Raw genomic sequence first — 27893 nt, 5'->3', positions numbered from 1 at the left:
AAACCGAAGGACGTTTTTGTGGAGACTTAATAACGCGGCCCCTTAGTTTCGCGTTGTTACACCGAAGATGATTTAGTGGACCTTATATCGCAGGCCACTTAGTTTCGTGTTACACGAAGACGTTTGGAACATATCCGCACTAAGTTCGCGTGATACACCGAATTGCGTTTTAGTGGAGACTTAATATCGCGCGTTTTAGTGGACCGCGGCACTTAGTTTCGCGTTTTTAAACCGAAGGGTGTTTTAGTGGAAACCTAATATTGCGGCAACTTAGGTTCGAGCTGATTCAACGAAGAGCGTTTTAGTGGAGACCAAATATCGCGGCAACTTAGTTTCGCGTTGATACATCGACATACGTTCGTGGAGACTTAATATCGCGATCTAGATTTCTGGGGTTCTATTTTATCCGTATTCTTATACATTCGCGGTAATTTTTTTCGAGATTTCTCATCGCCCCGAAAATCCACGAAATGTAGTCGTACAGAAAAACTGGTATATAGTATACTCTTCGTGTCTCCATATTTCAATGGAATAACATAACTCATATCTTCTCATAATTGTTACTGGTGGTCTCGTGCAAAACACTCATATCGCCTGAGGCTTTTATACCCATGCAATACAGCCTTTTGACGTCACAGCGTCAACAAAATTACTATTTTTTCGGTAAAATTTTGCATTTTTCGAATGGTAGACTGGTCTTAGGTTAAAGGAGGCAAACAACGGGATTTGCGTTGAAACTATCGCGCAATTTCCATGTACGGAGAATTGACTTGCAGTTAAGATTTTTCCGAACTTATTTCAAAATGGCGGAAGATCATCATAGCAAAATTGCAATAAAATGTCGACATGTGAAAAGAATACCCTTTCATACATGGATATGAAGGATAGGTATATTCTTTCCTCGAGATCAAGCCTGGGATTTAACAAGAATTTTATGACTCTCGGGTAGAATATCCCTATCCTTTATATCCACATTTAAAAGAGTCTTACAATATCTAAGCGTAATGTGATCAACATCGCAACAAACTGCCAAAAATGTAGGCGACTGAAAAGGGAAATTTAGTGTAAAATAATTTATTTTCAATTTAAATTCGTTCTGAAAATACGTTGGATACATTTATCAGTCTGTTGTTTTGAAATTCCGAAAATTTAGGTTAAAATATCAATTCAGAGCTTGGATATGTAAATACGGTAGAATTACGTGTTTTTTACAAAAAAATATGAGTGGCTTATTACAAAAAAACATGTTTTCGCCGCGTATCTTCTCATGAATGCTAAGTTGTCATTTGATACACTGATAACAAAAAATATTTGTATATATTCGACACTGTCTAGACAAGAATAAGCAAAACAAGGACATAGTCATTCAGATCCCCCGCCAATGGAGATATCAAAGCTGAAGTAAGTTTGATTGTGGAGACTTATGTGTATGAAAAAAACAACAGGAAAAAGGAAGTTGAGCTAAAGAAAGATGGAGTATAATTCAAGTAGAGCGGGGCTGCAATTGTTGAATCAGGTATACAGCCTTGACATTTATATTAGACCATATACACAAAGATGGGTGGAGTTTTGCAAAGTAACATTTACCATTTACCATGATATTTTCAGCAATGTTTCCATAGTAACGGAAAAAGTGCAAAAAATGAAAACCTAAAAATAGCAAAAGGTACTACTAGACCATAAAAAGAATGTGTCTATGAAGTTTCGTGGAAATTTCTCTGCTGGTTTTAGAGCTATGCTCCGGAAATGAACCTGCTACAAAAATATGATATTTTCAGCAATGTTTTTATGGTTACAGAAAAAAGCACAAAAAGTGAAAACCTAAAAATAGCAAAAGGCACTACTAGACCATAACAACTATGTGTCTATGAAGTTTCATGGAAATATCTCTGCTGGTTTTAGAGTTGTGCTCCGGAAACGATTCTTACACAAAAATCTGCCATTTCCAGCAATGTTTCCATGGTTACAGAAAAAAGTACAAAAAGTGAAAACCTTAAAATAGCAAAAGGCACTACTAGACCATAAGACCAATGTGTCTATGAAGTTTCGTGGAAATTTCTCTTCTGGTTTTAGAGTTATGCTCCGGAAACGAACCTGGTACAAAAATATGATATTTTCAGCAATGTTTCCATGGTTACGGAAAAAAATGCAAAAAAAGAAAACCTAAAAATAGCAAAAGGCACTACTAGACCATAAGACCAATGTGTGTATGAAGTTTCGTGGAAATATCTCTACTGGTTTTAGAGTTATGCTCCGGAAACCATTCGTACGGACGGACGGACGGACGGACGGAACCCATTTGTATATCCCCCGCCAACTTCGTTGGGCGGGGGATAACAAGGTTAGTACGAACAATTTCCACTAACAAAATGACTTCGTTTTAATATAGTTCATTATAAACATTTTACCAAGATAATATTGTACCCATTCAATGTCGGAGCAAATGACGGAATATATCATACACAATGTAAAATACAAAGTGGCGTGACAATATAACCAAATCAATTAAACATGCAATATTAGAGGGAAGTTTAAAGATGCTCCACCGCCGACAGAGCATAAATGATATTCATCATTTGAACAATAATTGGTGTTTAATCGTATATATATATATGTCTAATTAATACAAAAAATAATATAAAATAATTTGGTTTGCCTTTGGTGCGTGCGCAATCAGTACTTCATTCCATATAGGATATAGTGCCACGAATTTTTTTCGGGATGCAATTACTTATTTTTATATTTTTAACTTGAAGTAAAATAGAAGCTCAAGTAAAATAGAAGCTCAAACTTTTCGATTGTGGTAATGGTGTAAAGTAAGTAACTTTTGTAACTGAAGAAAAATACTAAATCGTCTGCTCCTGTTTTTGAAAGTGAAAAAAATACTGTTTGTCAGCGGTGGAGCATCTTTATACCATTTCCCCACTTTTAAGAGAACATTTTATTACTTCAAAGGAAGAAAGACTACATTTAACGAAACACACATTTTCATACAATAAACTATAGTCTAAAGTTTGCCATTTCATGGCTTAAACTATCAATTATTATAAAGCAAGGAATCCTAATAAGTGACGTTTTTACCTCTATATTTATATACAAATATCCTTGTAACATTTCTTGGCTAAAACCACAGGGGGCCAACTCAATGAAAATGGATGTTGTCATACATTTTTTTTTTGTATTTGGAGGATGGACTGATGAGTATATATGACAGTCATGTGATTTTTTTTAAAAAAATACGAGATTTGAAAAATTATTAAAAAATCAGGATATTTACTATAAAACAGAGAAAGGGACGACAGTCGCCATATTGGATTTTTTACCCCCACCTCGATTAAAGTTAATTTTTTCACAATAGTTTACCTTTTTTCCTAGAGTCATAGTCACGCATCAGTCCTCCGGTAATCCATAATCACACACATACCATTCAAAAGCATATAAACGATGTCTATATAGTCAAACGCAATATTTTAATCCAAAATTACCGGCGCTTTCTGACTTGTGACATCGAAAGCAACGTTCTAATGAAGAGCAATTAGAGTGACTTCCCCTGCAGTGTCATTCAATGGGTTTAGTCAGAGGTATTCCAATACGTTTTATATTCAAATTTTCCGCGAAAATAAACGTATCGGAATATCTCTGATTTTTTTCTCCTCAATGTTTTAAATAAAAGTGTCCGGGTAACATTTCATGGCTTAAACTATTAATTTCTATACAGTAATGTATCATAATAAATGACATTTTTACCTCAATGTTTACATACAAGTGTCCGGGTGACATTTCATGGCTAAAACTATTAAATGTTATAAAGTAAGGTATGGTAACGAGTGACGTTTGCACCTCTATGTTTTATATACAAGTGTCCGGGTAATATTTCATGGTTAAAACTATTAATTGTTATACAGTAAGGTATCCTAATAAGTGACGTGTGTGCCTCAATGTTATATATAAGTGTGTGGGTAACATTTCATGGCTAAAACTATTGATTGTTATACAGTAAAGTATCCTAATAAGTAACGGTTGAACTTCTATGTTTTATATACAAGTGTGTGGGTAATATTTCATGGCTAAAACTATTAATTGTTATACAGTAAAGTATCCTAATAAGTAACGGTTGAACGTCTATGTTTTATATACAAGTGTGTGGGTAACATTTCATGGCTAAAACTATTAATTGTTATACAGTAAGGTATCATAATAAGTAACGGTTGAACTTCTATATTTTATATACTTTTTATTAGTTAAACGTCCTGTTAACAGCCAGGGTCATTTAACGACGTGCCAGCCTAGTTGGTGGAGGAAAGCTGGAGTACCAGGAGAATAACCACCAAACAGTAGTCAGTACCTGACAACTGCCCCACTTGAGATTCGCGACCCAGAGGTGGGCGGCTTGTGGCAATATGTCTGGACATCTTAAAAACCCGGCCACCGCGGCTGTTTTATATATTAGTGTCCGGGTAATATTTCATGGCTAAAACTATTAATTCTTATACAGTAAAGTATCCTAATGAGTGATGTTTGTACCTCTGTGTTTTATATACAAGTGTCAAGGTAACATTTCACGGCTAAAACTATTAAATGTTATACAGTAAGGTATCCTTATAAGTGATGTTTGTACCTCTATGTTTTATAGACAAATATCCGGGTAATATTTCATGGCTAAAACTGTTAATTGTTATACAGTAAGGTATCCTTATGAATGACATTTTTACCTCAATGTTTTTTATACAAATAACCGGGTTACATGGCATGGCTAAACTACTAAATGTTATACAGTAAGGTATCCTAATAAGTAACGTTTATACCTCTGTTTTATATACAAGTGTCACCAAACAGGCATTCGGTTACTTTAACAGAATATTTACAGAAAACTTTGTTAACCTACTGAGTTTCTCTGTACAACAATGTCATACTTATTCCACTTAAGCAATTGACTGAAACCCTATTTGCATTATCGATCTAGACAATACATGAAACGCTTAAGACATTACAATCCAACTGTAGTGTTTATCATATATACAATTCCGCAATTTTATAGTTTCGAACGAAAACGTCAATGGTTATTTTATCAATTGATCAGTTTTGATTAAAGAAAAAGACTCACTTTTATATATTTACATTTTCACTGCAGCCCCACTACTGTACATCGCCTTACCGAGAACATTTGACATTCATCTGACTATATATACAGGTATATTGCAGTCCCACTATATAACTTTGCCAAACGCAGTTGACATTCATCAGTCTATGAACTGCCATCCGCTTATCATCACGTCATAATTATTGTGACGTCACTATCGTCATGAAAGCGATCACGGCAGATGTCTGTTCAAATGGCTATCCATCAACTTGATAGCGACAAATTCAATGTTAAGCGCTAGCACGCTTCCTGAAATTTCCCGTTGTCCGGTTGCTATTCATACTCCCATGATTGCCAATTGAATGCAGTTCAATGCTTAATTGCATGACGGACAATTAAGGCTTATACTGAGTGTTTTCAGATTAAATGACGTGCCTGCATCCTTTGTCTATCCACTATCCGCTGACGGAAGACGCAATGATCTCGCTGTAGAGCCTGTAAGAACAAACGGAGATTTACATACAAACTGTATGCCATGTCACGATAACAGAGTGACCAAATGATTAAGAGTTATCTGCCCTCGATTGTGACGTCATGTATTTCGAGTTTAACGTCGTACTTTTCAGAGAAAATGTTATGGGTTTCGTAGTCTCATACTGGCCAGACTCTCGCCGCTGAACGAGACCAGCTAAGCGAGAGTCTGGGGAATGAGAGACAAAACACATGTCACAATGATACTTACCTGTAAGAGAGGTAACTCATATGCAATGACACAATATCGAATTTCTAATGAACAGGACTATCTCATAAGCGTACTAGCAATTAATAAAAAAACGCCCGTTAATATTTTAGTGTATGGTTCGCAGTAGCCGGGTTGTGAAGACGTCCTGACATATTACCAGAAACCCTCCTCCTCAGGGTCCCGAGTTCGAATCCTTAAATGACCCTGGCTGATAATAGAACATTAAAATAATCAAACCAAATTTTAAAATATATCTGATAACTTTCTGGCTTTGATAGCTTCGATACTTACCTTCAGACTAAAAGCCAGGTAATTCAGTCTCGTATTTCTGTTCTAACATTTCATACTCATGTTCATCCCCTTCAAAATAGTACAACATTTCATGAGTCCAATGTTAAGAATGTTACACTTAATGATATACTGATATAAGGTTCATCTGATGAGCAAATCCAGTAACATTTAACTATCTTAAAAATCGCTTGATTTCGTAATATTAAAATGAAGGACTGTATTAAAGCGTATTTATTTTAAAGCTTTTCGCGTTGTTTTGAAGCGCTAATTCATGTACTGCGGTATGTTTTCCGAAGTATTATTTCCAGTATTGAATTACAAAATTGTATCCGCGGTAATAAATCACAATTTACAGTTTACCGCATTTGCGCCAAAATTTGACTTCGCTAAAATTAGTACACCTACAGTATCTTCATCACGTGTTAATACATATTGAAATTTACTTTATATCTGTCAGATTGTCTATAAATCGGTACATAGGCATAATGTCTTCAGGTAAATTTCAGGAAAATTCAAGTCAACTTCGTGTAAATTCAGGTCAACTTCGTGTAAATTCAGGTCAATTACATGTAAATTCAGGTCAATTTCAGGTAAATTCAAGTCAATTTCAGGTGAAATATTCCAGGTCAAATTTACCTGCAATGAGCAAAACAGTAATTTCAGGTTAAACCCACACTAATTTCAGGTTAAACCCTTGACCTGAAATTGACCTGAAATTGACCTGAATTTCACATGAAGAATTTTTCATGTCAATGTCGGGTTAAAATTGACCAGAAATTGACCTGAATTCGGGTGAAGAATTTGACCTGAGTTCACATGTAGTCAATTTCACCTGAAACTGACCTGTAATTGAAGGTTAATATGAAGACATTGACCTGAAATTGACCTAAAGTTTTCTTCATGTGAAATTGACATCAATATCAGGTCAATATCAGGTCAATTTGACATGAAAATATATTACCTGTGTAGTGGCTTATATAATTTGCAATTCATGAGGGCTAAATGTGCGTTTTAAGATAATTACACACCTATAGTTAATTTTATGCTTTAGACAAACAATCTATGGCATCAAATTAACTAGTATCTATGGCATGTATGCTCATATTAAAACTTAAACGAGAATAATTTTTTGTCTTACAAATATGAATGGCGGCTATAAATTGTACCATAAATATAATTGTAGTTCATTAAAATGTGTGAAGAAATTAATTTTTTCAATTCATTCTTCTTACTACATTGTATGAATGTATCTCTACATATCATTTGAAAAGATATTTGCACACTTGAAAAACATAAAATAATTTTTATTGTATAATTTATGTATTAGGTACTGTATAATTCTAAATAAATTATTATATTATTATTATCAATCGTAATAACTAAAAAAAAGGAATCCTACAATGAATTATTTCAAATCGTTGGAAATTTAGATATATCCGTTATAAATCAAGAAATGAGACGACCATTTTGAGTTGTCTACCTTTGTACGATCATTTTCATTTTCCACAAACACACTAGTTGTCTTTATTGATCATGGGAAATAGGTTATAATCTTTGAGTCTATTCAAAATATCAAACAGGTCAAAGTAAAAATTATCAAGTATTTACCCTGTTCTCAAAATTATTTCAAACATAAAGTCTATTTGTATTTGTCAAGAACGAAAATTACTATAACTGTAACTTACCTGTATTTTCAGCAATATTGGATTCGTATCCACTTACGTAATTCGACACCACTTTTAAAACTTCCGTTTCTTCTTCAATGAATTCATCAGTATCATCTGGGTTTTATACAAGGAAAATATTAGACAGGAAGTTTCTCAAATTGGAAGTTTCTTAAATTGGAAGCATTGTGCACTTGAACGCTTGAAATAAGTGCAAGGTCTTCTAGCAAACTATAGCTACCAATACAAAATTGAAACGAAACACTTCTAAGGTAAAAAATACAAGAAAATATAAGTTAACCCACTAGCTTAAACTTTCTAGCCTGCACAATGACAGCTCAAGTGTTCAGGGCCAGTTTGGATTTATACGGAGGAGTGTGGTTAAAAGTCACCATGGATATGATGCATTACATTGCCGACCTGTTCAAACGCTCATGTGATTCAGATAAACGTTTTGCGAATTACATTATGCGTAAGTCAGTACCCCGCAGCAGATATCATTCAAGTTAAAAAACGTTGCACTGATTTGGGAGAGAAATCAATTCATGCTACGAAAACATTATCACATACTGATAATTTTATGTCAGTGCATTTCTAAAATTTTGAGGTACTTGAAAAAAACATTGATGTTTTGGAACTAGTATTTTGACTGATGAAACAGTATCTATAACTTCATTTCAGTATAATTGTTTTCAAGACCTTAGTATTAGATTTCATTCAAAAATAAAATTAGTTATATTCACTTCTATCAGTATACGCACGTGCATTTATATACTCATCCGGGTTTTCAGCTATACTTATCTCATGTTCTGCTTGGCTACCCGAACACACCGCCAGATCTTCAATTTCCTCGTCTTCGGATGCGTGAACATGGACGTTATCTATAGATAAAAGCATCATGTTTGTCTTGATGATCTTGAAACATCAAAGTTTCCATCTCACATGAGGTTACTTCACCAAGTTTCCTTGTGTAATATGTGTTAACACTGAAGAATCATGTCGCTGTTTTGTCGTCTGTCGCAGTGATAAAAATCTAACGCGCGGTGATTAGGACGACGATGGAAAACAGAAAACGACCCGCATTATGGGGATGTGAATGTACATACCTATGTTCTGGTCATTCTCCATGTTCCAAAGATCTGATTCATCGTCAACCGACGCATATATATGGACCGTTTCTTCAACATGATAAAAACATATATTTGAATATATGATGTATTTGCATCAAGTTTGTCTTTGTATATGGATGGAAAACAAATTATACTGACCATATTCTGTTAAAGTGGAAATTTACGTGAGGGGGATTTACGCTAATGATGCGAAGGTCACTTGATCGCGTTAAAAGTCTAAAAGTGCATCCATCGCGAAAATAACAACATCGCAAAACTGTAATGCATGCAAGAGAAGAAAAAAAAGCACTCGCGAAATATCCATGTTTACAATAATTAGAATGTTTTCATTGTTATAAGCGATACATTTATGGCATCTTCATCTAGATAGCCAGATGGATGTAGCCTTTACACATTCAAAGCTATTCCGTCTTTGCATATTACAGAGTTATCTCCCTTGCGGGTAGGTATCGATTGTTACGTCATTATTTTCTGAGCACAATTCACGTCGTATTGTCCGAAACTTATGACGTTACGCTCGGAAATACTTATGACGTTACGCTCGGAAATACATACGTCATTATGACGTTACGCTCGGAAATACATACGTCATTATGACGTTACGCTCGCAAACACATACGTCATTATCAATATCTAACCGCAAGGGCAGATAACTCTGTACTATGCCAATGCAGAATACAGTTGTTTACATTTTTACTTTTTTGTTAGGAAGATGCGAAACTAACCTGAAATCATGACCCACATTAACTGATCGAAACATAAACTAAATTGTGTATCTTAAACCACTAGTTTATCAGAACTTCGCTAACCATGAAAAGTTTCTTCTTGGAATCCTTGGGAATTGTTCATTACTTGTACTTCATGATTCACGCCAGTGTCATCATAGACTTGCTCATGTTCTAGAAAAAAAATCAAACCATAAAATATTCACAACAAGATACGATAGTATAACAGATAATTTTAGTGGGGTTGATATTTTTGTGGTTTCGTTGTACATTGGTATGATCTTGAAAATTAGATCCGTGAAAAATTGAGAAATGAATGAATTACTCTTACAACGAAATCGCGAAATGTTTAAACCGATAAAATATAATTAACATACCGGGAATATGATATCAAAATTACATTTATCCTGCAACTGTCATACATACTGACCGATAACTACCGCCGGGTAAACTTTATCCGCCAATATGAAATTCTTTATCCGTCAATATGAAATGTTTTATCCGCTAATCACGATCGCACGATCACGTGAATTTGTTCCACATCTGACGGAACTTTATCATACTTGACCCGGAACTTTAACATTCCATTGAATGAAGCGTCATTCACTCCAACCAAGACTTAACGTCATATTTATTTTTACGATATCCAAACCCCCGAATGGCGGTGTAGTTTTTTTTCTTTGCTCATGGTAAAGGCATGTATTGAAAATAATTTTTTGATGTGTAAGAAATGTTCTTTGAGTATTTCCATGATGTTTTAGTGATATTACACTTATAATAACTGGGACTGTTTGCGAAAGCGCTTACCCCGTCTTTGCATATTACAGAGTTATGCTAGGTTTACACTATGTTCCCGGCGGCCACGGCAGTCCCGTTTCGGGCCACCGTGGACAAAACGTGGTGACCGCGAGACAACTTGAGACAACGCAGAAGGACGTGATAGACAAACGTGAGCGGTCGTGATTACCGTGGATGCCGTGCCAGATTTTTAAACTGTCAAAAAATTTGCCACGGCAGTCACGGTACAGATGGTAAACGCCACAGGACGTCATAAAACGGGATTGACGTAACAAAACGTAACAATGCGTGCGAGGCCGTAACAAAACTTCCAGACGGTCCGTGGTGGAACGGGCAGCAAGCACGTTTCCCGGAATCTAACGGTGATTTCAAGTTTTGTGACGTTCTGTTGCGTTTTTTCCACGTTTTATCACGGTTGATGCAGATTGGCTGCACGTTTTGTGCCGTTTTGTCAAGGTTTGTCAAGGTTTTGACGGCAAGCTAAGGTGGATGATAACCGTTTCGATACGTTCTGTCAAGGCACATCACGGCTTGTAGCGATTGAAAGCCCGACGTGATACGGCATGTTACGTCTTATTACGGTCTTACGTTGCAACCAATATCTGATGAAGTATCATTGCCTGGCCTGGTACATATTTGCTACTTCATGGATTATTTGTATTATTAAACAGAAATAGTCATTATCAAACACATTAAAACCATCAAATTATACAAAAGCTATTATTGCAAAAGACAGATTAAGTGATTAACCATTACAGAAAAAAATGGCGTAAAAACACTTGGCTATAATATTTATATATTCATACCAAATATAATTTGTAATTAAAATGTGTTTGAAATGACATTTTCGGCAATAAATATTGTTTCATTTGCTTCAAAAAAATCCCGGTATCAGACTTTCATCCCTAGTAAGCCTTGGCGGACCGTGAAAAACGTATCGGAGCTTGATCAAAACGTGTAAAACGTAGCAGACCTCATCAGATCGTAACAGGCCTAGTGAGAACGTAGTGGTATCCTTGATAGACCGTGCTAAAGCCGTAGTGTACCTTTAACCTCCCGGAACAGCACTTTCCCGTATATCTACGGTCCATGACGTAATCCGTAAAAGACCGTGGCAAAACTTCACAAGACCTAGCTCAACTTGAATACAGAGACAAAAATAGCCAAAATTCCACGGCGCACCACGTTTCGGGCAAACGGGGCTACCGTGATCGCCGGGAACATAGTGTAAACCTAGCATTATCTGCCCTTGTGGGTAGGTATTAATTGTCACGTCATTACTTTGTGAGCGCAATTCACGTCCTTTTATCCGAAAAAAAATCATAATGCTCGCAAACACATGACATCACAATCAATACCTACTTGCTAGGACAAGTGACTCTGTAATATACAAATACTGAATAAAGGAGTGTATTCTCATTCGGTTTAATGAATGAATCTTTTCCTGCACATCAAAGAAGCGTCTCGCTTCGAGCGAAACCTGAATTTTGAATGACATTTATAAGGAAATGGTTGCAGGATAAACATAATACATGGTTAGTATTTTACAATACAAGGAATTTTTTGGTGCTCGTCATGTCGGCTTTACAAAATCTCTTACAATACCAGTACGATCATCGAACAATCCTACTCAGAACTAATCTGACAGACCTTGAACAGGGTTATCCCATGGTTGCTAAGGAAAAGATAACTCTGTCTTTTACCGGTGTAGGGAAAAGACAACTCATACGCGCTAGACGATGACGTGACGTCATCAACACATGCGGTGTCTATTGTCGGCGACGTCGTTAATTTTGACGCATTGCGACGTTTCTATGATGGGGGCGCTTTGGAAATGTTTCTAAAAACTGTATTTTCACAATGTTTCGTGAAAGTATGGGGAAAAAACAACTTGGGTCTGTCAAGTGGACAGGGATATCTCAAACCTCGTGAAAGATGTTGGTCGCCAACCCCCGGCAAGCTCGAGTTGACCAGCCAAAATCTTTCTCTCGGGTTGAGATATCTGTCCACTTGACAGACCCATGTAAGATTCTTTAAGTCAATGAATATCCAAGTTGGTTAACATTATCATTATGAGATTGATCAAGTATACCCCCTCAGGGATGATGTTTTGGCAACATAGGGGTGAAAATAGAATAAAGGAATGCTAGTATAGGAATCACCTTTCAAGATTGGCGATCGCTACCGACAATCTGTGTGGCTTAAGCAAGGGAGGTAATTGAGACGGAAACTAGTCTAAATATTTACTATAATTGTAAGTGCGTATATTTACCTCTTGATTTCTTTACCATTCTATTAATCAGGGGAGCGATGATGATGAGAGCAATGATAAGGAAAATAACTAAAGTTGCCAGTGTTATGTTAGTCCAACCGGAACTTGAACTTGTTCGGGTACCTAAAGAAGACATGAACAATGTAAACACTTTGAATATGGTAATTGGGTAATTATATAAGAAGACAAAGTATATTTAAGGATTAACTTGAATAGATTTTTTATGTTATGGAGATATAACACAAAATCTGAGTTCTAAATAAACCGAAGACTCTTTTGTCTATGAAATTATTACGCCGTCATCTCAGCCAATCAGAAGCGACGTTAAAACGGCGACGCCATTTTTTCCTTTATGGGCTGATAAAGTAAATTTTTAAGCCAATGGAAATGCTCGTAACAAGCAACATTGAATTATTAGAGTACAATGAAAAAAGAAAGATTCGAGATTGAGACTGAGAATCTTGGTAAAGTGTCACATTTACCTATTTCACTTCTACAGTGTTACGCTGATCACGGACAATTTATTATGTCACATATTATGCCTTGTGTCTCTATGGTATAATCGTAAAATCTGACTTAATGTTTCCTTTTCTTCCCAACATCTCCATTGACACCTCGTCACTTTAAGCAATGAGTTAGCTAGTGCTCGCACATGTGAGGAAGGCTCTGGGTCCTTTTCCCAGGCCAAGACACGCCATAGTCTTTAAAAATGCCCCTGCTTAGCGTTATCAGTATAATGTAAACAGGTGGGATGTGCTTGTTCTGTGTCTATGGTGGCATGCTTCAGTGAGATAGATATATATATTTATAAATATATCTATAAATAGGGCAAGACATCCACTATCACAATGAGACACAACACGAGCATACTGTAGTCTCCCTAAAAATGCACGCAACCCGCACACGAAACTCGCCGACTTTAAATGAACCTGACAGACAGGTAACTGGACGTTGATCTACCAACAATATATATTCTAAGAAACATCATAGGTTAATGTGTTTCAGTCAGCCAAAACCATTTGAAACAGGACGTTATGAAACTCTGTTTTGTCTTATTTTCAACGAAAAGGAAATTTTGATGAACAACTAGAATGAATCCGTTAAAGGAACGCAGATAAATATTGGAGATATGAGTTACTTTAATCACAGGATCACATGTAAACAAATGTTGTTGTTTAAAATTACGTAGACGTATATGGGGCCCTAAGTTGCGGTGATGTTTTCTGTTCTTTAATTAATGATGTAAGTCTGCTTTTTTTTTTTAAAATATGTCACCCCCACATGAAAACTCCCACATGACCAACAACGTGTCAGTATAATAGTCTGAAATCGCAGTCATTGCTTACCTAAAGTGCTAGTACTTATATCGGAGTGTTTTCCGAAGCCAAATGTGTTCGACACATTCAGACGTATCCAGTAGTCTGTTGAGGTTATGAGATTTCTCAGAGTGTATTTCATCACCCGTCCCTTACCAGCGTCGGAAATATTCAATTTAAACGGCTGCCATTGATGTGTTCCAACAGTCGAGACATATATGTGGAAATATTGACGGTGTCCGCCATTAAAGCGCGATGTCCACTCAACTGTGATCTCATCGTAGGTCCGATTTTCAACACGAAAGCCACTAGGAATGTCAGGAACACCTCATAGAAAAATTTCGTGTATTAATTGTTTTTGGAAACTTTTTAATATAATGTTGTATAAAGGCATAAAGGCTAATTAAAACACAACTGGGATATGCCTTTTAGATGAAGATGAAAACTACAATGAAAAATAGAACTGTAAGTCATTTTCCAATACCAACGCTACCCAACAATGGATACCATGGCAACCACATGCCATGCTGTTTGTTTTAAAAATATGACTAGATATGGCCACAAAGCCTCATACAAAAACATACAAAAAGTTATTGTTCATTTTGACGTCTTATTTGGTAGCTATGGTAACGAAATGTCATCTGATGTGTTGAAAATTATTATACCATTGTATTTATCATCCTTGTAAACCCCTATAGAGCACATTCACTGGAATGACGTCATTTTTACGATATCGAAAATCTCGTATGGCGGTGTCGTCTATTTTTTGGCATATGTATCGTATTCATATTGTTTCAGTGGTATTACGCATCGCATAGAATACGGGGGTTTTGAGATCCCAAAAAGACATGGACAAAGTACCATTTACTGTCGATAAGTCCCACCCTCCAGTATTTATGACGTCATAAAGATAACGTCAAATGATGACGTTAAAACCACCGGATGATGGGACTAATCGACAGTAAATTGTACTTTACCCAAGTCGTTTAGGGATCTCGAAACCCCCGTATTACTTGTACTGTTGTATTTCCCACGGTATTAAAAAAGAAGTACACTCTCATTCGGTTTAGTGAATGAATCTTTTGCTCCGCACAAAAGAAGCAGCTCGCTTAGAGCGAAACCAAGTAACTGGCAATTCGCTTTTGTTTTGAATATCATAATGGTTGAAGGATAAACAGAATACAAGGTTAGTGTCTTACAATACAAGTTTTATTTTGATGCTCGACATATATGTCATTTTAGCATCTGAATGGCTAATTGTTTTTGTTTAAAAAATCACAGAATTACTTGTTAAAAAAGGCAACAATATCGGTTTTTTGAGGCTCTTTAGAGACTTTATGAATGTTTACCTTTCTTGCGGATTCGAAACGTCGTCGACCAGTTCTTGTGCATCCCGTTACAAAGATAAAGTTGGTATTGTTTGAAGTCAGCGATGTGTGTGACATCAACCTCACCCTTAATGATATATAGGAAATCTTGTTGTTGTATGAACGGAAGTGATTTTACACCGGCCGACCAATTAGCTGATGGTTTAGGGTTGGCAATGACAGTGTCCTCGAGAACGGTAATCCGACCCAGTGCCCCTGCTACCTCAATATCGCCAGTCAAGTTATAGAAACTTCTTGGAAAACCTGAAAAGGGAAATTTAGGTATGAGAGTAAAATAAAAATAAAATTTGCAAATTTACGCATTAAAATTACATTTTGCGTACCGTAGTGATACTAGGGTAATTAGAAAACACAAGACGACTCACGTTATGAAATTTTTTTATTTTACTTATCTATATTGAAAATAATTCAAAACGTGATGATCGTGTAGTTTCAATTGCAAGTTAAAGAAACTCTACAGCCGACAGAGCATAAACGTTTAATTAAGGATTAACTGGTGGTTCTATCGAAGAGTAAAATTGAGTAGGGTATCAATATTTGGAATGGGCCACGAAGCATCATGCATGCCTAATATTAGGTCTCTGGGCCTTCTAGAACTTCACAAGAAGTCATTTGAAGATTTTAGTTTTTTTGGCCCTTCTGACATTGAATGAAGGTCAAGGTCAATCATATTAATAAATTTGGTGGGCGTTTATGTCAGTTTATTACATGCCTACATTATTATCATGATTCTGGGCCTTCAAGAACTTGAGAAGAGGATTCAAATCACTTTTGATCCTTATTCCCAACTGGAAGTTGACATTTTATTGGCTCAATGGTTAACGAGTTATTGCTGTCTGGGTTAAACCGAAAGTGACGTCATTGCGGCAATATTTGATTTTGAATCGACACTATATTAACAAGAATTGGTCACGGTAATAAGGGGCCGATTTTATGTGAGTTTGGGCTTGATAGGACTAGTGGAGTCAGAGATTTTAAATGTAATTGTCGAAATATGTCAAAAAAAAATCATACTAGAATATTAATTACGTCATAAAAGGTTAATTAGGGGACCAATTTTAAATTTGCAAACATCAAAATCATCAAAATGACGTACTGCATAGGTGTAATGTAAACAATGAAAAAAATAAAATTAGTAACATTTGGTTAACTTTGACCTCTAAAAAGCTTTTTAACGAGACATATTTTGTGTAATCATGTATAGAAAAAAGTTAGATGTGTCCATTCCCTACAATAAAATATCTTCAGATTTGAAATAGTTTTTGAAATTTCAATCAATTTCACACTCCAGTGTGTAAACACCTACGGCGCCTCTGATTGGTCAATTCCAAGATCTCTTGATTCCGATTGGCTCTCAACTTCGGGTTACTTTTTATAGCGCATTTTCTTTTAAATAGCATTATATTTACTGTTTAACAGGTAGTTGCTTATTCAAAGTATCGAACAATAGAATATTGGCTCTCTATGTAGGCACTATATTTTATGGCGGAAAGATATCACTACACAATGTCTGGTGGTAAGTTTCCCTAAATGAAGACGAGAAAATGGTCACCTCGATATAAATATAGAGCTAAAGTTATGGGATAAATAAATTCCCCAACGTTCTCGTTAGTTAATTTTCAAATTTCCAAAAGACACTCGCTAAAGCTCGTTCCTTTTCAAAATTTGAAAATTAACAAACTCGAGTTTGATAAACATGATAAACAACAGTCACTTGTTGGGGAACCTCTATATAATCAATATTGTACTTACAACTGACTTGAAGTCCAAACTGTCTAGAAGAGGAATTCCAAGAAGTACTTATGGGATTCGTAGCAACAACGTCATATATCCCCGATTGCTTACACTGTAAGTTTTCAAGAACAAAGTCATATCTATTGCCAGAACCAGAACGGTTACCAAAAGCAACTTCTGTCTGTCCATGTAATAGACTCACGTTGGGATAAGGGTAACCATCGACATCAATACTGAACGTAAAGTCAAGACCCTCTGATATTCTGATGCCATCGGTGCCGACGGGTTGATATTGACCAAATTCGTCTAGGTATATCATACTGGTGTCATTCATCCGAGGGGAATCTGAATAAAATGTTCTTATACAGTAAGCATTAGCAATTATTATTTTCATATACAGTATTTCAAAATAATTAAATTTCATATGTTACACTCTATTAGCTATAAGTAGAGTCATTGACCAAGGTAAACTATTGCCTTAGATATCAATGCGCCAACTCAAATTGTTTTATTGTAAAAGTAAACAAAAACAAGGAAATGTTTTATTAGTATGTTACTCAAAAGAAATTATTTACCCCCAGTATTGAGAATAATGATTAAATAAACGATGAACCATCATATCAATACACTTTATGTATCTAAAACCTGAAATAGAACATTCCAATTATAGATGTTGGTATTCCACATAATATGAAAACGGAACAAAATTCAAATACCTTCGTGGTATGATTAAAATTCATACAATACTAACTAAAGAGACTGTCACGTAAAAAGTAGTATGCACAAAAGGCACCGTATTTAAACCTTAACTTTGATTGGACAAATTTTCCTTCTCAAATGCTGGCGGAACCAATTAAAATTAACTGTTCATCTTACCACAGAAAATAGAAAATATGGCATATACACCCAAGGGTTAAAGTCACATAATAGGCCATGGACTAGGAGAGTCCCACATGCACCCCCCCCTACAAAAAAACAACAACAAAAAAACAAAACAAAACAAAAAACAAACTCCGAACAAATATTTTTTTCTGTACTAACTGATTACGAACGATTATTTTTCATTTTTGCTGTGTTGGGTCAAATAAAACAAAATATGAAAATTTTGGGGTTGTTGCATGTGCGAGATTGGGGGTGCATGTGGGCATGTGGGACCCTCCTAGCCCATGGCCTTTATCTATAAAGTGACATCCAATTTTGATTTTGATGAAATTGCAGTCACTTTAGAGCGTCAGCATGGTGATTATATCTATTGTTTCTTACTGGTATTAATAAACAGGATCGATGAATTGCAAAATTTAGCATCAGTGAATATGTTCCGTATAGGAAACCGCAAAATATTGACCCTGTGGTTTTTAAAAAACCTATATAGTTGTATGTCCCATGACCAGTGCTCGAACAAAAACACGGTTTTTGGCTGTTAAAATCAAAACAGTAATTATAAGCAATGGTTGATGTTTATATTATTGTAACTTAGGACAGACGTATGACGAATATTTTCAACAAAATAAAAATTAAGTTAACGTGTTGGTTTGTTTACGACAGCGAGTCAAAGATCACTGTCAAATTGGCGGAAATTGCGTAATTAAAATTGAGAAAATCACATTTTTTTCATTATTCATGCCAAAAACATGTAGCGCAAGTGTTATTTTTCTTTAAGAAGAGAAGTGTTGCTATCATTTTAGCATAATTAAATATTTTTAGAATATTTCTAACTTTTTATGCGATGCTGTTTATTTTGGCGATCGTCAATTTTGTGATTTTCCATCCGACGTCGTCTGCTCATTTTCAAATCACGAAACTGCTAAGCGAACTTTTTCTTATTGGTAGAAGAAAAGTGTCATCACACACTATAATTACAATGCATCATGAACACAAGAATCGACTTATTTTAGGAATAAAAAGCGCAAAAATAAAGCAAGGTGTTCGAGCAATGTCCTGTTCGAGCACTCGTTATGTGAGTCTATACTTACAAGACACAGACATTCGATATTCATCACTTTCCTCTGAGGGTGGGCCACTATGCCCATGCGCCTTTTCTTCTGTAATGCATGTATAACGGTCATATCGGTCGCTTAGCTCCAGTGGGTATATAGTTAGGCGAGAGCCGAGAGTGGAGAACCTGTCAGCCTTGATGACACTTCCGTTAACCTTCCAAGTATAATACATAGTAAGTCCGTGGTTGTCAGGTTTGCTTCCTGAGCTAGATACACAATCTAGCATGACGGAGGAGCCTAATCTCGGTGATTTTTTTGACGACCTAATAGCTGGCTTTGAAGGTGCACCTGGAGATATTCAATATATCTTAAAAATTAAGTAGTCTCAAATCCAAAACAAATAAGAATTGTAGGGAACAACCAACTAAATGAAAAAAGACCTTCGAAATGACCCCTATGTATACAAGATTGAGCCCAGGATGGAATTTTAACCTTGCCGCTGATTGGCGGGCTAGTGATGAATTTCAAAAGTAAAAATATTTTCTGACAGGTAATTATTCCTAGATAACCATGATATGAATTTGGAAATTCAGATTGAGATTCAGATTCAAAATATCAATTTTGATAATGAATAGGTAAAAACGTTAGAATTTCAGGATTTTTTAGTGCAAAAAGCGCCTGATTTCAAAATAGCTACCCTGGTTGGAGTTTGAGCTGAAGGACCCAAACTTTTTTTTCGATCTAGTGTTGTATGAGAACCTAGACTTTAATTATAGCACACAATAGCTTACTAAAATTCTTTTGTTTCAATAAGACATTACAAAACTGTAACAAACTTTAACACTATGTAAAATTAGATAACGCCGTAGAACACGAAGAGTTAAGTGGTATCATAATAAAAATTTTTATATCATGATTCAATATCATCGGGGATGTTGTGAACCTCGGAACGTTGTAATGTCAATATAATGTGCGGTCGATCCATATGACGCTCGTGAAGCACTCTCTCTCAATCTTTTTTCTTTCTATAGTTATGAGTATTAACTTTATTGGTTGAATTCTATTGTTTTCACTTCTTTTGTTGAAATGTACTCTTTATCTGTAATTTTGTAATAATTTTTGTGACTGTCATTTTCTAGTCTAAGAGCCGGATAGGGTTTACGTACATACCCCGCCCAACATCTTGAAGACCCAGAAAAGTTTACAAACAAAATTTATTTCTTAACTCGACGAAATTAAAAAAAAAACTGATGCGTATAATTAATTTTTCAGTCTTATTGATGAAATCAAATACGTTTAAACGTATGATTCTATTGTTTTTCTAAGGGATTATTTTTCTAGATTAATACGCAACGTCAATGTTTCTATGTATATCACGATAATGTTGGGATTTCGCACTATTTTCGGATTTGTTCTTTATTCATAGTGGTATGAAAGGAATCGGCCAATCAGAATGCCATGTTAAGTATTTGTAACTCAGTACTTACCAGTGACAACCAAACACTGCCCTCCTAAAATGCTAGATTCATCCTTGTCATAAGTGTAGAAACATCCTGATGACTTTTGTGTAACAAAAACAGTCACCAATTCAACAATACTTCTATTAGCATGAATATGTATATATATGTTAAAGGGGCAAAGACGAGTCATTCCTGGAAATGGACTGCGGCAGATTCTGTGGCCATTGAACCAGACGGGAAGTTCTTGACCGTTATCTTCACTTATTGGCAGCTCGAATCTGGCTTTACTTCCTTCACGTCTGTACATTGCAGGAGCTGTTTTGAACAAAATAAACGTGAAGGGATTAGAAATATCATTTTTGAATTTGTTCACTTTAGCAAACAGCAAACAATCAATTCCTAATCGCAAGGGCAGATAACTGTAACATTTTATAAATATAAATACTACCTAAAATAGAGTGTGACAGTGATATTCTGACACTAGATACTGTATTCAATGTATAAGGTATATATATTACCTAACAGTTTCGTTAAAATAAATTCAGTAGTTTGTAACAAAGGGGCATAACTTTCGTCTGATGGAATCATACATGAACACATGTGTCTCAGTTACGTAAGTTATGTCTGTATTTCTATGTGCGTGAAACAATTGTTGTGACTGCAGTTGATAAATCGATATTTTGGATTTATTTCAGTTTTATTGTTATAATTTTGCAACCACCATCGACGATTTTGATATCTTTCTTGCACATCGTTTTACAACACGGAAAAAGTTGATCTATTACCATGTAAAGAGATCGTCACTAGACTTAATTGAGAACTTGCTTAATTCGAACACTCGGATAACTCGAAGTTTTATCTCGGTCCCTTCGAGTTCGTTTTAACCGAGTTCCACTGTATTTGACCAATAATTATTCACTTTTATTTTAATGTATATATAGAAATTGTACCTACGTGTAACGACCGACGTTTCCGTGAAGTTGGAGAACCCTGATGACGTGCATGTAAACACTTTGATCGTGTATTCTGTGTCTGGTTTAACAGTTTTGTTTTTGTGCTGCCTTATATCTGGTGGTAAGTATGTTGTGAAAACGTCGCCGGCGTACCTTTCACTGATTTCAACCTTGTAACAGTCGATAGCCATTGGACTCTCTGGGGGTTCCCACATGACCTGGATACTACCGTCGGGCACATACAAAGCCGTGACATTGGTAGGAATGTCTGTATGTGCAGAGACAGAAATAAAAGATCTTAGCTGTTTCATTTCATATGCAGTAAAACACAGTTATTACGAAACCACGGGGGTCAACGAAATCGTTTAAATATAATTTGTTATTCAAATGTAACAAGCATCTTATAGGAGCCTTAATGGGAAAAGAAGATTCCTACTTTTTATCAATGAATTCGTTGCTAGTGTGTTTGCTATCAATTGTATTGTATGGAGGTTACACAGCGAGTGTTTGATAAATATGGAATTTATTTCACACGAATTTTTTTTTACATTGACTCGAGCTTTAGCGGAGTATGTTTTGAAAGTAAACGGCTGGTGTAAGAAATTGTGCATAGGAAACCTTTTTTTCAATGTAGATCAAAGTTCATAATACAATATCCAATTGGCCTAATTTTGCTTGATTACATTGTTCAGTTCAATGTATGACTCGAAAATAAATAAAAATGTGAAAAACAAGCTTGTAATGGATGAAGGTCAAAGGTAAATATGAAGGTCATATTAATTCATCTTTTGCACACCAATTTACATACTTTTAACTCATGTATGACGTTGCAGCCTTATTATAGCCTTAATATGGCGGTCATCTGGATCAGCGGCGTAGCAAGGTCTGGATAGGCCTGCATGCCTGGGGGTGCAGGGGGCGATAGCCCCCTGCTCAGTGTCCAGGGGCGAAGCCCCGGTAGGGGGTATGGGGGGCGAAGCCCCCCAGAACTATTATACCTCTATGGAAACTTTTAACGTACAGTGTATATACAAATGGTTAAATGGAGGTAACGATATTTAGGTGATAACCATGCAAAACTATACACAAAATTAGAACAGTGGTGATTTTTTATATACATATAATCGTACTATTCTAGACTCCCCTGACAAGCGCTCGAACAAAAAACACGGATTTTGGCTGTAAAAATTAAAATAGTAAGCAATGGGAGAATTTTGTGTTATTTTAACTGATGACAAACTTATGGCGAATATTTTAAACAAACTTAAAATTAAGTTTACGTGTTGGTTTGTTTACGAAGACCACTGTCAAAATGGCGTAAATTGCGTAAGAAGGGACCAGTCCTCAACCACCGCAATAAAAAATTAAACACTGTATTTATGACAAGTTTTCTACTTATTCTGTTCTATTTGTAACAAATGATTAACAATCTGTTCATAATCGACAAAAACAAAAGTCAACTATTTCGTGAGTCGAAGTGAACCAAAATTGAAAAATTCACCTTTTCGTTACTAAGGCCAAGATCATGTTGCAATTGGTATTTTAGATGTTTTGCTATCATTTTAATATCATTATATGTTTTTAGAATATTTCTAACTTTTCATGCAATGTTGTTTATTTTGGTAATCGTAAGTGTTTCCAGATTCAAAATCCACATTTGCTTGAGGGATTTTGGTGAAGAAGTCTAATGGTTCAAACGTAATCATATATAGACTATTCTAATAAATTTCCAGAATGACCAATCTTCAAGTCTTTCAAATGTGCATAAAGTTATGTTAGGCATACAGTCGGACATATCATATGTATTTATACGTAATTTATATTCTGCAGCGTTATGTGTATTCAAATGTTGTGTTTTTTCTGACTGTACAAAAATGTAAGTCAGATTATTTTTTGCATGCTCAAGCATGCAAGCATGCACGGGCGCTACGCCACTGTGGATGTCATCATGACCGGAAATATGTATAAACTTGGCTCGAATATCGTCTTTAGTTTAGAAAATCTATCGTTTCGTTTTGTTTTGGTGTTGAAATAAAACACTTATATGACGCTGGTAGTTGTATCGCCAGTCATCAATTATGAAAGTGGCTTCTGTATACTTAGGAAGAGTCAAAAACTGAATTTTCATTGAAGACTACAGAAAGATTGACGCCCACATTTAAAGCCATACAGTCAACCACAGTGTATCGTTATACGGCTCTTTTGATATACATCAAATTACTAAATTACCTGTTATGTTCTGTTGACTTCAGTTTTACTAAGAGATAATCCAGGGGTGTAGAGATCGTAAGTGATCGGAACCCCTGGAGTATCTAGTATGAGGAAGAGTGGAAACGACCACTTTATTTCTTGCCTCTGTCGTGGCTTCCTCAATAGTATGAGATATGATATTTTGGTTGTGAGCACCAATAGTGCAATCCCGGATCACTTCCTCGTTGTTACTGGATACATATACAATACATGGACAAATCTGGTTGAAGTCAATAGATGAAATCAGTAAAATGTAAAGAAAAACCGTAAAAGTATATGAAATATATAGTAAAATTATGAAGTATACAAGTACTTTGGCCATGTACTATATGTGCTACTTTCAAGTTTTTACTTACCGCATTATCAATCTTTTAGATTGAGTAATTGTCTATTTTTGCTAATTATGTCTCAATATCTATATTTTAATGGCTTATATCGATTGTAGGTCACACCTTCACTTCAAATTATTTTAAATAAATAATAAGGGTTCAAATAAAATAAATATTTTAGGCCATCTTCATAACAGATAAGCAAGACTCCTAAATATGTTGTTTTTTCATAGGTAATTCATTATGATTGAACAGGGCTTGTTGCTTTAATGATACAGTTGAATTGAGAAATGTAGTTGATGCGGTTTTTTGTCGGTATCCATATACCAAGTAGGAAGAAATATCCTTTAAGTTGCTTTTCGTCGTGAAGGCCATTAGTAAGTTACTACAGGGCGGCCGAAGAGGAACGTATTTATTGTACATTGTACATACAAAATTAAGGATGTACATCTCGGAGCTTTCTGTCTCGTTTAAGCCTCGTTTCAATCTAGTTTTGAGATATTCAAATAAATTTTATCAATATCGCCATTTACAAATTCTATTGTTTGAAGAATTTGTTTAGTTTAGACTTTCTTTTATTTTGATCAATGAATATGTGATATAATGGATAAGAAATCAATTAGAACTAAGAGTAGGTGCCAATGACAACTTGTGTAAAAATATATCCATGTAATCCACATCAAATGATAACTTTTATATAATATTGACTGGTACATGATATCACCATTCTTACACAATCACTCACTTGCATTCACATAAATCAAAATGTCCCAAAACAAATTATTGATGTATTGACAGACGAAAGAACAAATCTAAAGCAATGTATATCAATAAAAATGTGTGTGATGTTGTATCGGTGTATATATGTGATAGATAAAACAAGACGTCCAGAAAGCTTGTGTCGCTCACCTCGTTTATTAAGCGATTATCATCAAAACTCAAATTCAAACAGCAAAATTGACCCTTTTGGTCCCACAATTTGTACAATTTTAATTATCATCCGATAAGGATGCTACCATTTCAATATGATTGTTATCGAATTCTTAGTTTCAGAAAAGAAGTCGTTTATATGGAAATAGCCAAACTGACACTTTTGACCCCGCCCATCAGGTCGACGGGATCAAGCACAACACTTTGTACAATTTTGAATCTCTATCCCATAAGAATACTACAAATGCAACAGGAAAATTATCCAATGCTTAGTTTCAGATCAGAAGTCGTTTATATGAAAACAGCTAAAACGACGGACGCCGAACACGCTGCGATATCGCCTAAATTCACCATGGCCCTTCGGACCAGGTTAACCAGATGAGCTAAAAAAATAGACACATGCTAAAATGGTGAGAGGTCGGGGATCCAACAGTGTTACCTGTGGTAGTAGGTGCCGGAGATGTAGTGGTAGTTGTGGTCGTAGGTGGCTGAGTGGTTCGCTTAACTGTCACACACAGACAAGTATAACAAACAGATACAGAACAGAGTCGTGATGAAAACATACAAGTTACTGGTGTATTGAAATAGAACGAGACGATAATTCAACAAAGCACGTTTACATAGATTAAAAACAATAGTTGAACATCAAACATTAAGAAAGAATAACAAACATCACTTGTGTGACATAGACATTTTTTGATAAGTAAAGACAGGTGAGAGTGATCTACATGTAAACGTATATATATATCACAATAAAAATGATCACATTTCAATAAGAAGAAACACCATCGACATCAATCAGTAGTGATAATCAAATAAAACCATGGATGTATTTACAGCTATTATATTTACCTGGGCAGAGAGAAGAGAAGACTTGGTCACTCAGAGCATTCAGCTCGTCAAAGGTCTGAACATTGAAGCTGTTTTCTGATGTTGGTTTGTTGGCGATGCCGTCCAACTCGGTGGTATCCTGAAGACCAATACCAATGGCGTAGATGTGGATATCGTCATCCCTGGCTCGGTCTGCTTCCGGGATGGTTCTACGGGATTTGATGTTAGATACACCGTCTGTTAAGATAATGCAGATGTTAGGAACGCCATCACGATCTCCGTCAGCGGGTGTTGAACATGTTCCTCATCGTTTGTAAAGCGTCCGCCGTGTTCGTACTTCCGGAGATGTAGGGAATTTCGTCGATAGCCTGGTTGATGTCAGCTTTCTTGGAATACGAGTTGAGGTTAAACTGAATTTCTACCCCGGAACTATAGATCAAGGCACCCACACGTACGTTACCGGAATCAATGTCGGCGTTCCTTAAGAAATCCTTACAGAAAGCCAGCATTTTATCGTAGTTATCTTGTCCTACACTGGTGGAGGCGTCGATGATGATGATCAGGTCCACCTTAGACAGGGCACAATCTGAAATTGAACGGAATATTTAGTTTTCTGTTTTTGGTATGTACGACGGATGGAGGTTATTTGTAAAGTAGTAAATCCTGATTTGAAAAACAAAAATAGTTCATCATTTAAACTTACTATTTATATCTGCTGTCTAAACACCCTTAGATATTTATGGAGCAGTAAAGAGGTTATTACGAGTAAGAAAAACAAGAAAGACTCACCAGTGGCTGGAGGAAGTATGATTGGAATTGGCGTGGTGGCTGAAATTATGAAAATTGTATAACTTTGCGTGAAAGGTAACGTCTAAATATAGGAAGCCTTTTTTCATGCAGTAAATACCACATTCGATTAAAGTTACTTAATCAATTTTAAATGAAAAATAGTGTATATCACATTTGTCTTGGAAGATATTCAGTAATTATATTTACACTATACTGGATGAAAAAAAAATGATTTAGATACATAAATACAATATTAGCTCATACATTAATTTACCAACCGGAAGTATTGTAATTGCAACGATACAGCTATGACGTCATATATGATTAATGCCAGAATGTGACAATGGTTTTTAAACAGAATTAATATACATTGGGCGCAGAATATCCATTTTGGACTGTGAAGAGGTAATGTGAATATACGTATTTGAAAGCTTTTATTTCAACTTACGATTTATAAAATGTTTTTTTCCAAGCTTTTAATAAGATTTTATGTTTTCTCTAACAAAACCAGAAGCAGATGAATTAGTACTTTTCTTCAAAAGTTACTTACTTTAAACCCATTACCATCATTAAAAAGTTTGAGCTTCTTACTTTACTTAAAAATAAAAATATTGAAAATAATTAATTGTGTCCCGATAAAAAGCCATGACACAATGTCCTATTTGTAATGAAGCACTGATTGCGCATCCACCAAAACCAAACAAAATTACATGGAGTTTATATCATTTTTGTGTTAATTAGACATACATGTACAAGAGTAAGCGCCACTAATTGTTCAAATGATGTGTATGGTTTATGCTCTGTCGGCGGTAGAACATCTTTCAACATGTATTTCCTTCTTAAGGTTTAAGCATCGACAGAATTTCTTAGTAAATCAAAATGATTTTATCATCTAATTATACTAGATTAATAATTTGATTTAATTAATTATATCTAATTATACTAATGCAATACAATGTTATTTGATTGTCACATATCATAAAATCACAAAAAAAAACCCTCCCTCATCCACCTCCCCCAAAAAAACACCTTACAAAAACAAAATCTATTATATAAAAACAAGTTTGTGGATATATGATGGAATTATTATAACGTATTTCAAGTGAAGATATCACTTACCTTGACATGAAATTGGATAAAGCCATAAATGTACTGCAAAAACGAGTGCAACATGTAAGTCTGCCATTAGGACAGATCATGTCATACAAGTGAGTGTCGTTCACTCGTTACAGGCTTACACGAGTGACTGTTCCAAATATATCAGTTATCTAACC

At 35.4% G+C, this 27893-nt stretch overlaps 1 protein-coding gene across 1 annotated transcript; it reads right to left on the bottom strand.

Annotated features, from left to right (window-relative positions):
• Window positions 1-2769: 2769 nt before the first annotated feature.
• LOC138310434 (uncharacterized) lies at window positions 2770-27893 on the bottom strand. Its single transcript, XM_069251654.1, is given in 18 exon segments — window positions 2770-5575; window positions 6114-6182; window positions 7799-7894; window positions 8539-8658; window positions 8884-8955; window positions 9717-9806; window positions 12703-12825; window positions 14049-14345; window positions 15368-15649; window positions 17159-17485; window positions 19114-19425; window positions 20565-20852; window positions 21492-21758; window positions 25439-25504; window positions 25852-26123; window positions 26125-26416; window positions 26620-26658; window positions 27739-27893. Coding segments are annotated over 17 exon segments (3072 nt in total). The 5' UTR covers window positions 27806-27893; the 3' UTR covers window positions 2770-5575; window positions 6114-6120.

Source organism: Argopecten irradians, chromosome 16, assembly GCF_041381155.1.
Source record: "Argopecten irradians isolate NY chromosome 16, Ai_NY, whole genome shotgun sequence".
In the NCBI taxonomy this organism is placed as follows: domain Eukaryota; kingdom Metazoa; phylum Mollusca; class Bivalvia; order Pectinida; family Pectinidae; genus Argopecten; species Argopecten irradians.
This window is presented reverse-complemented; position numbering and strand designations above follow the sequence as displayed.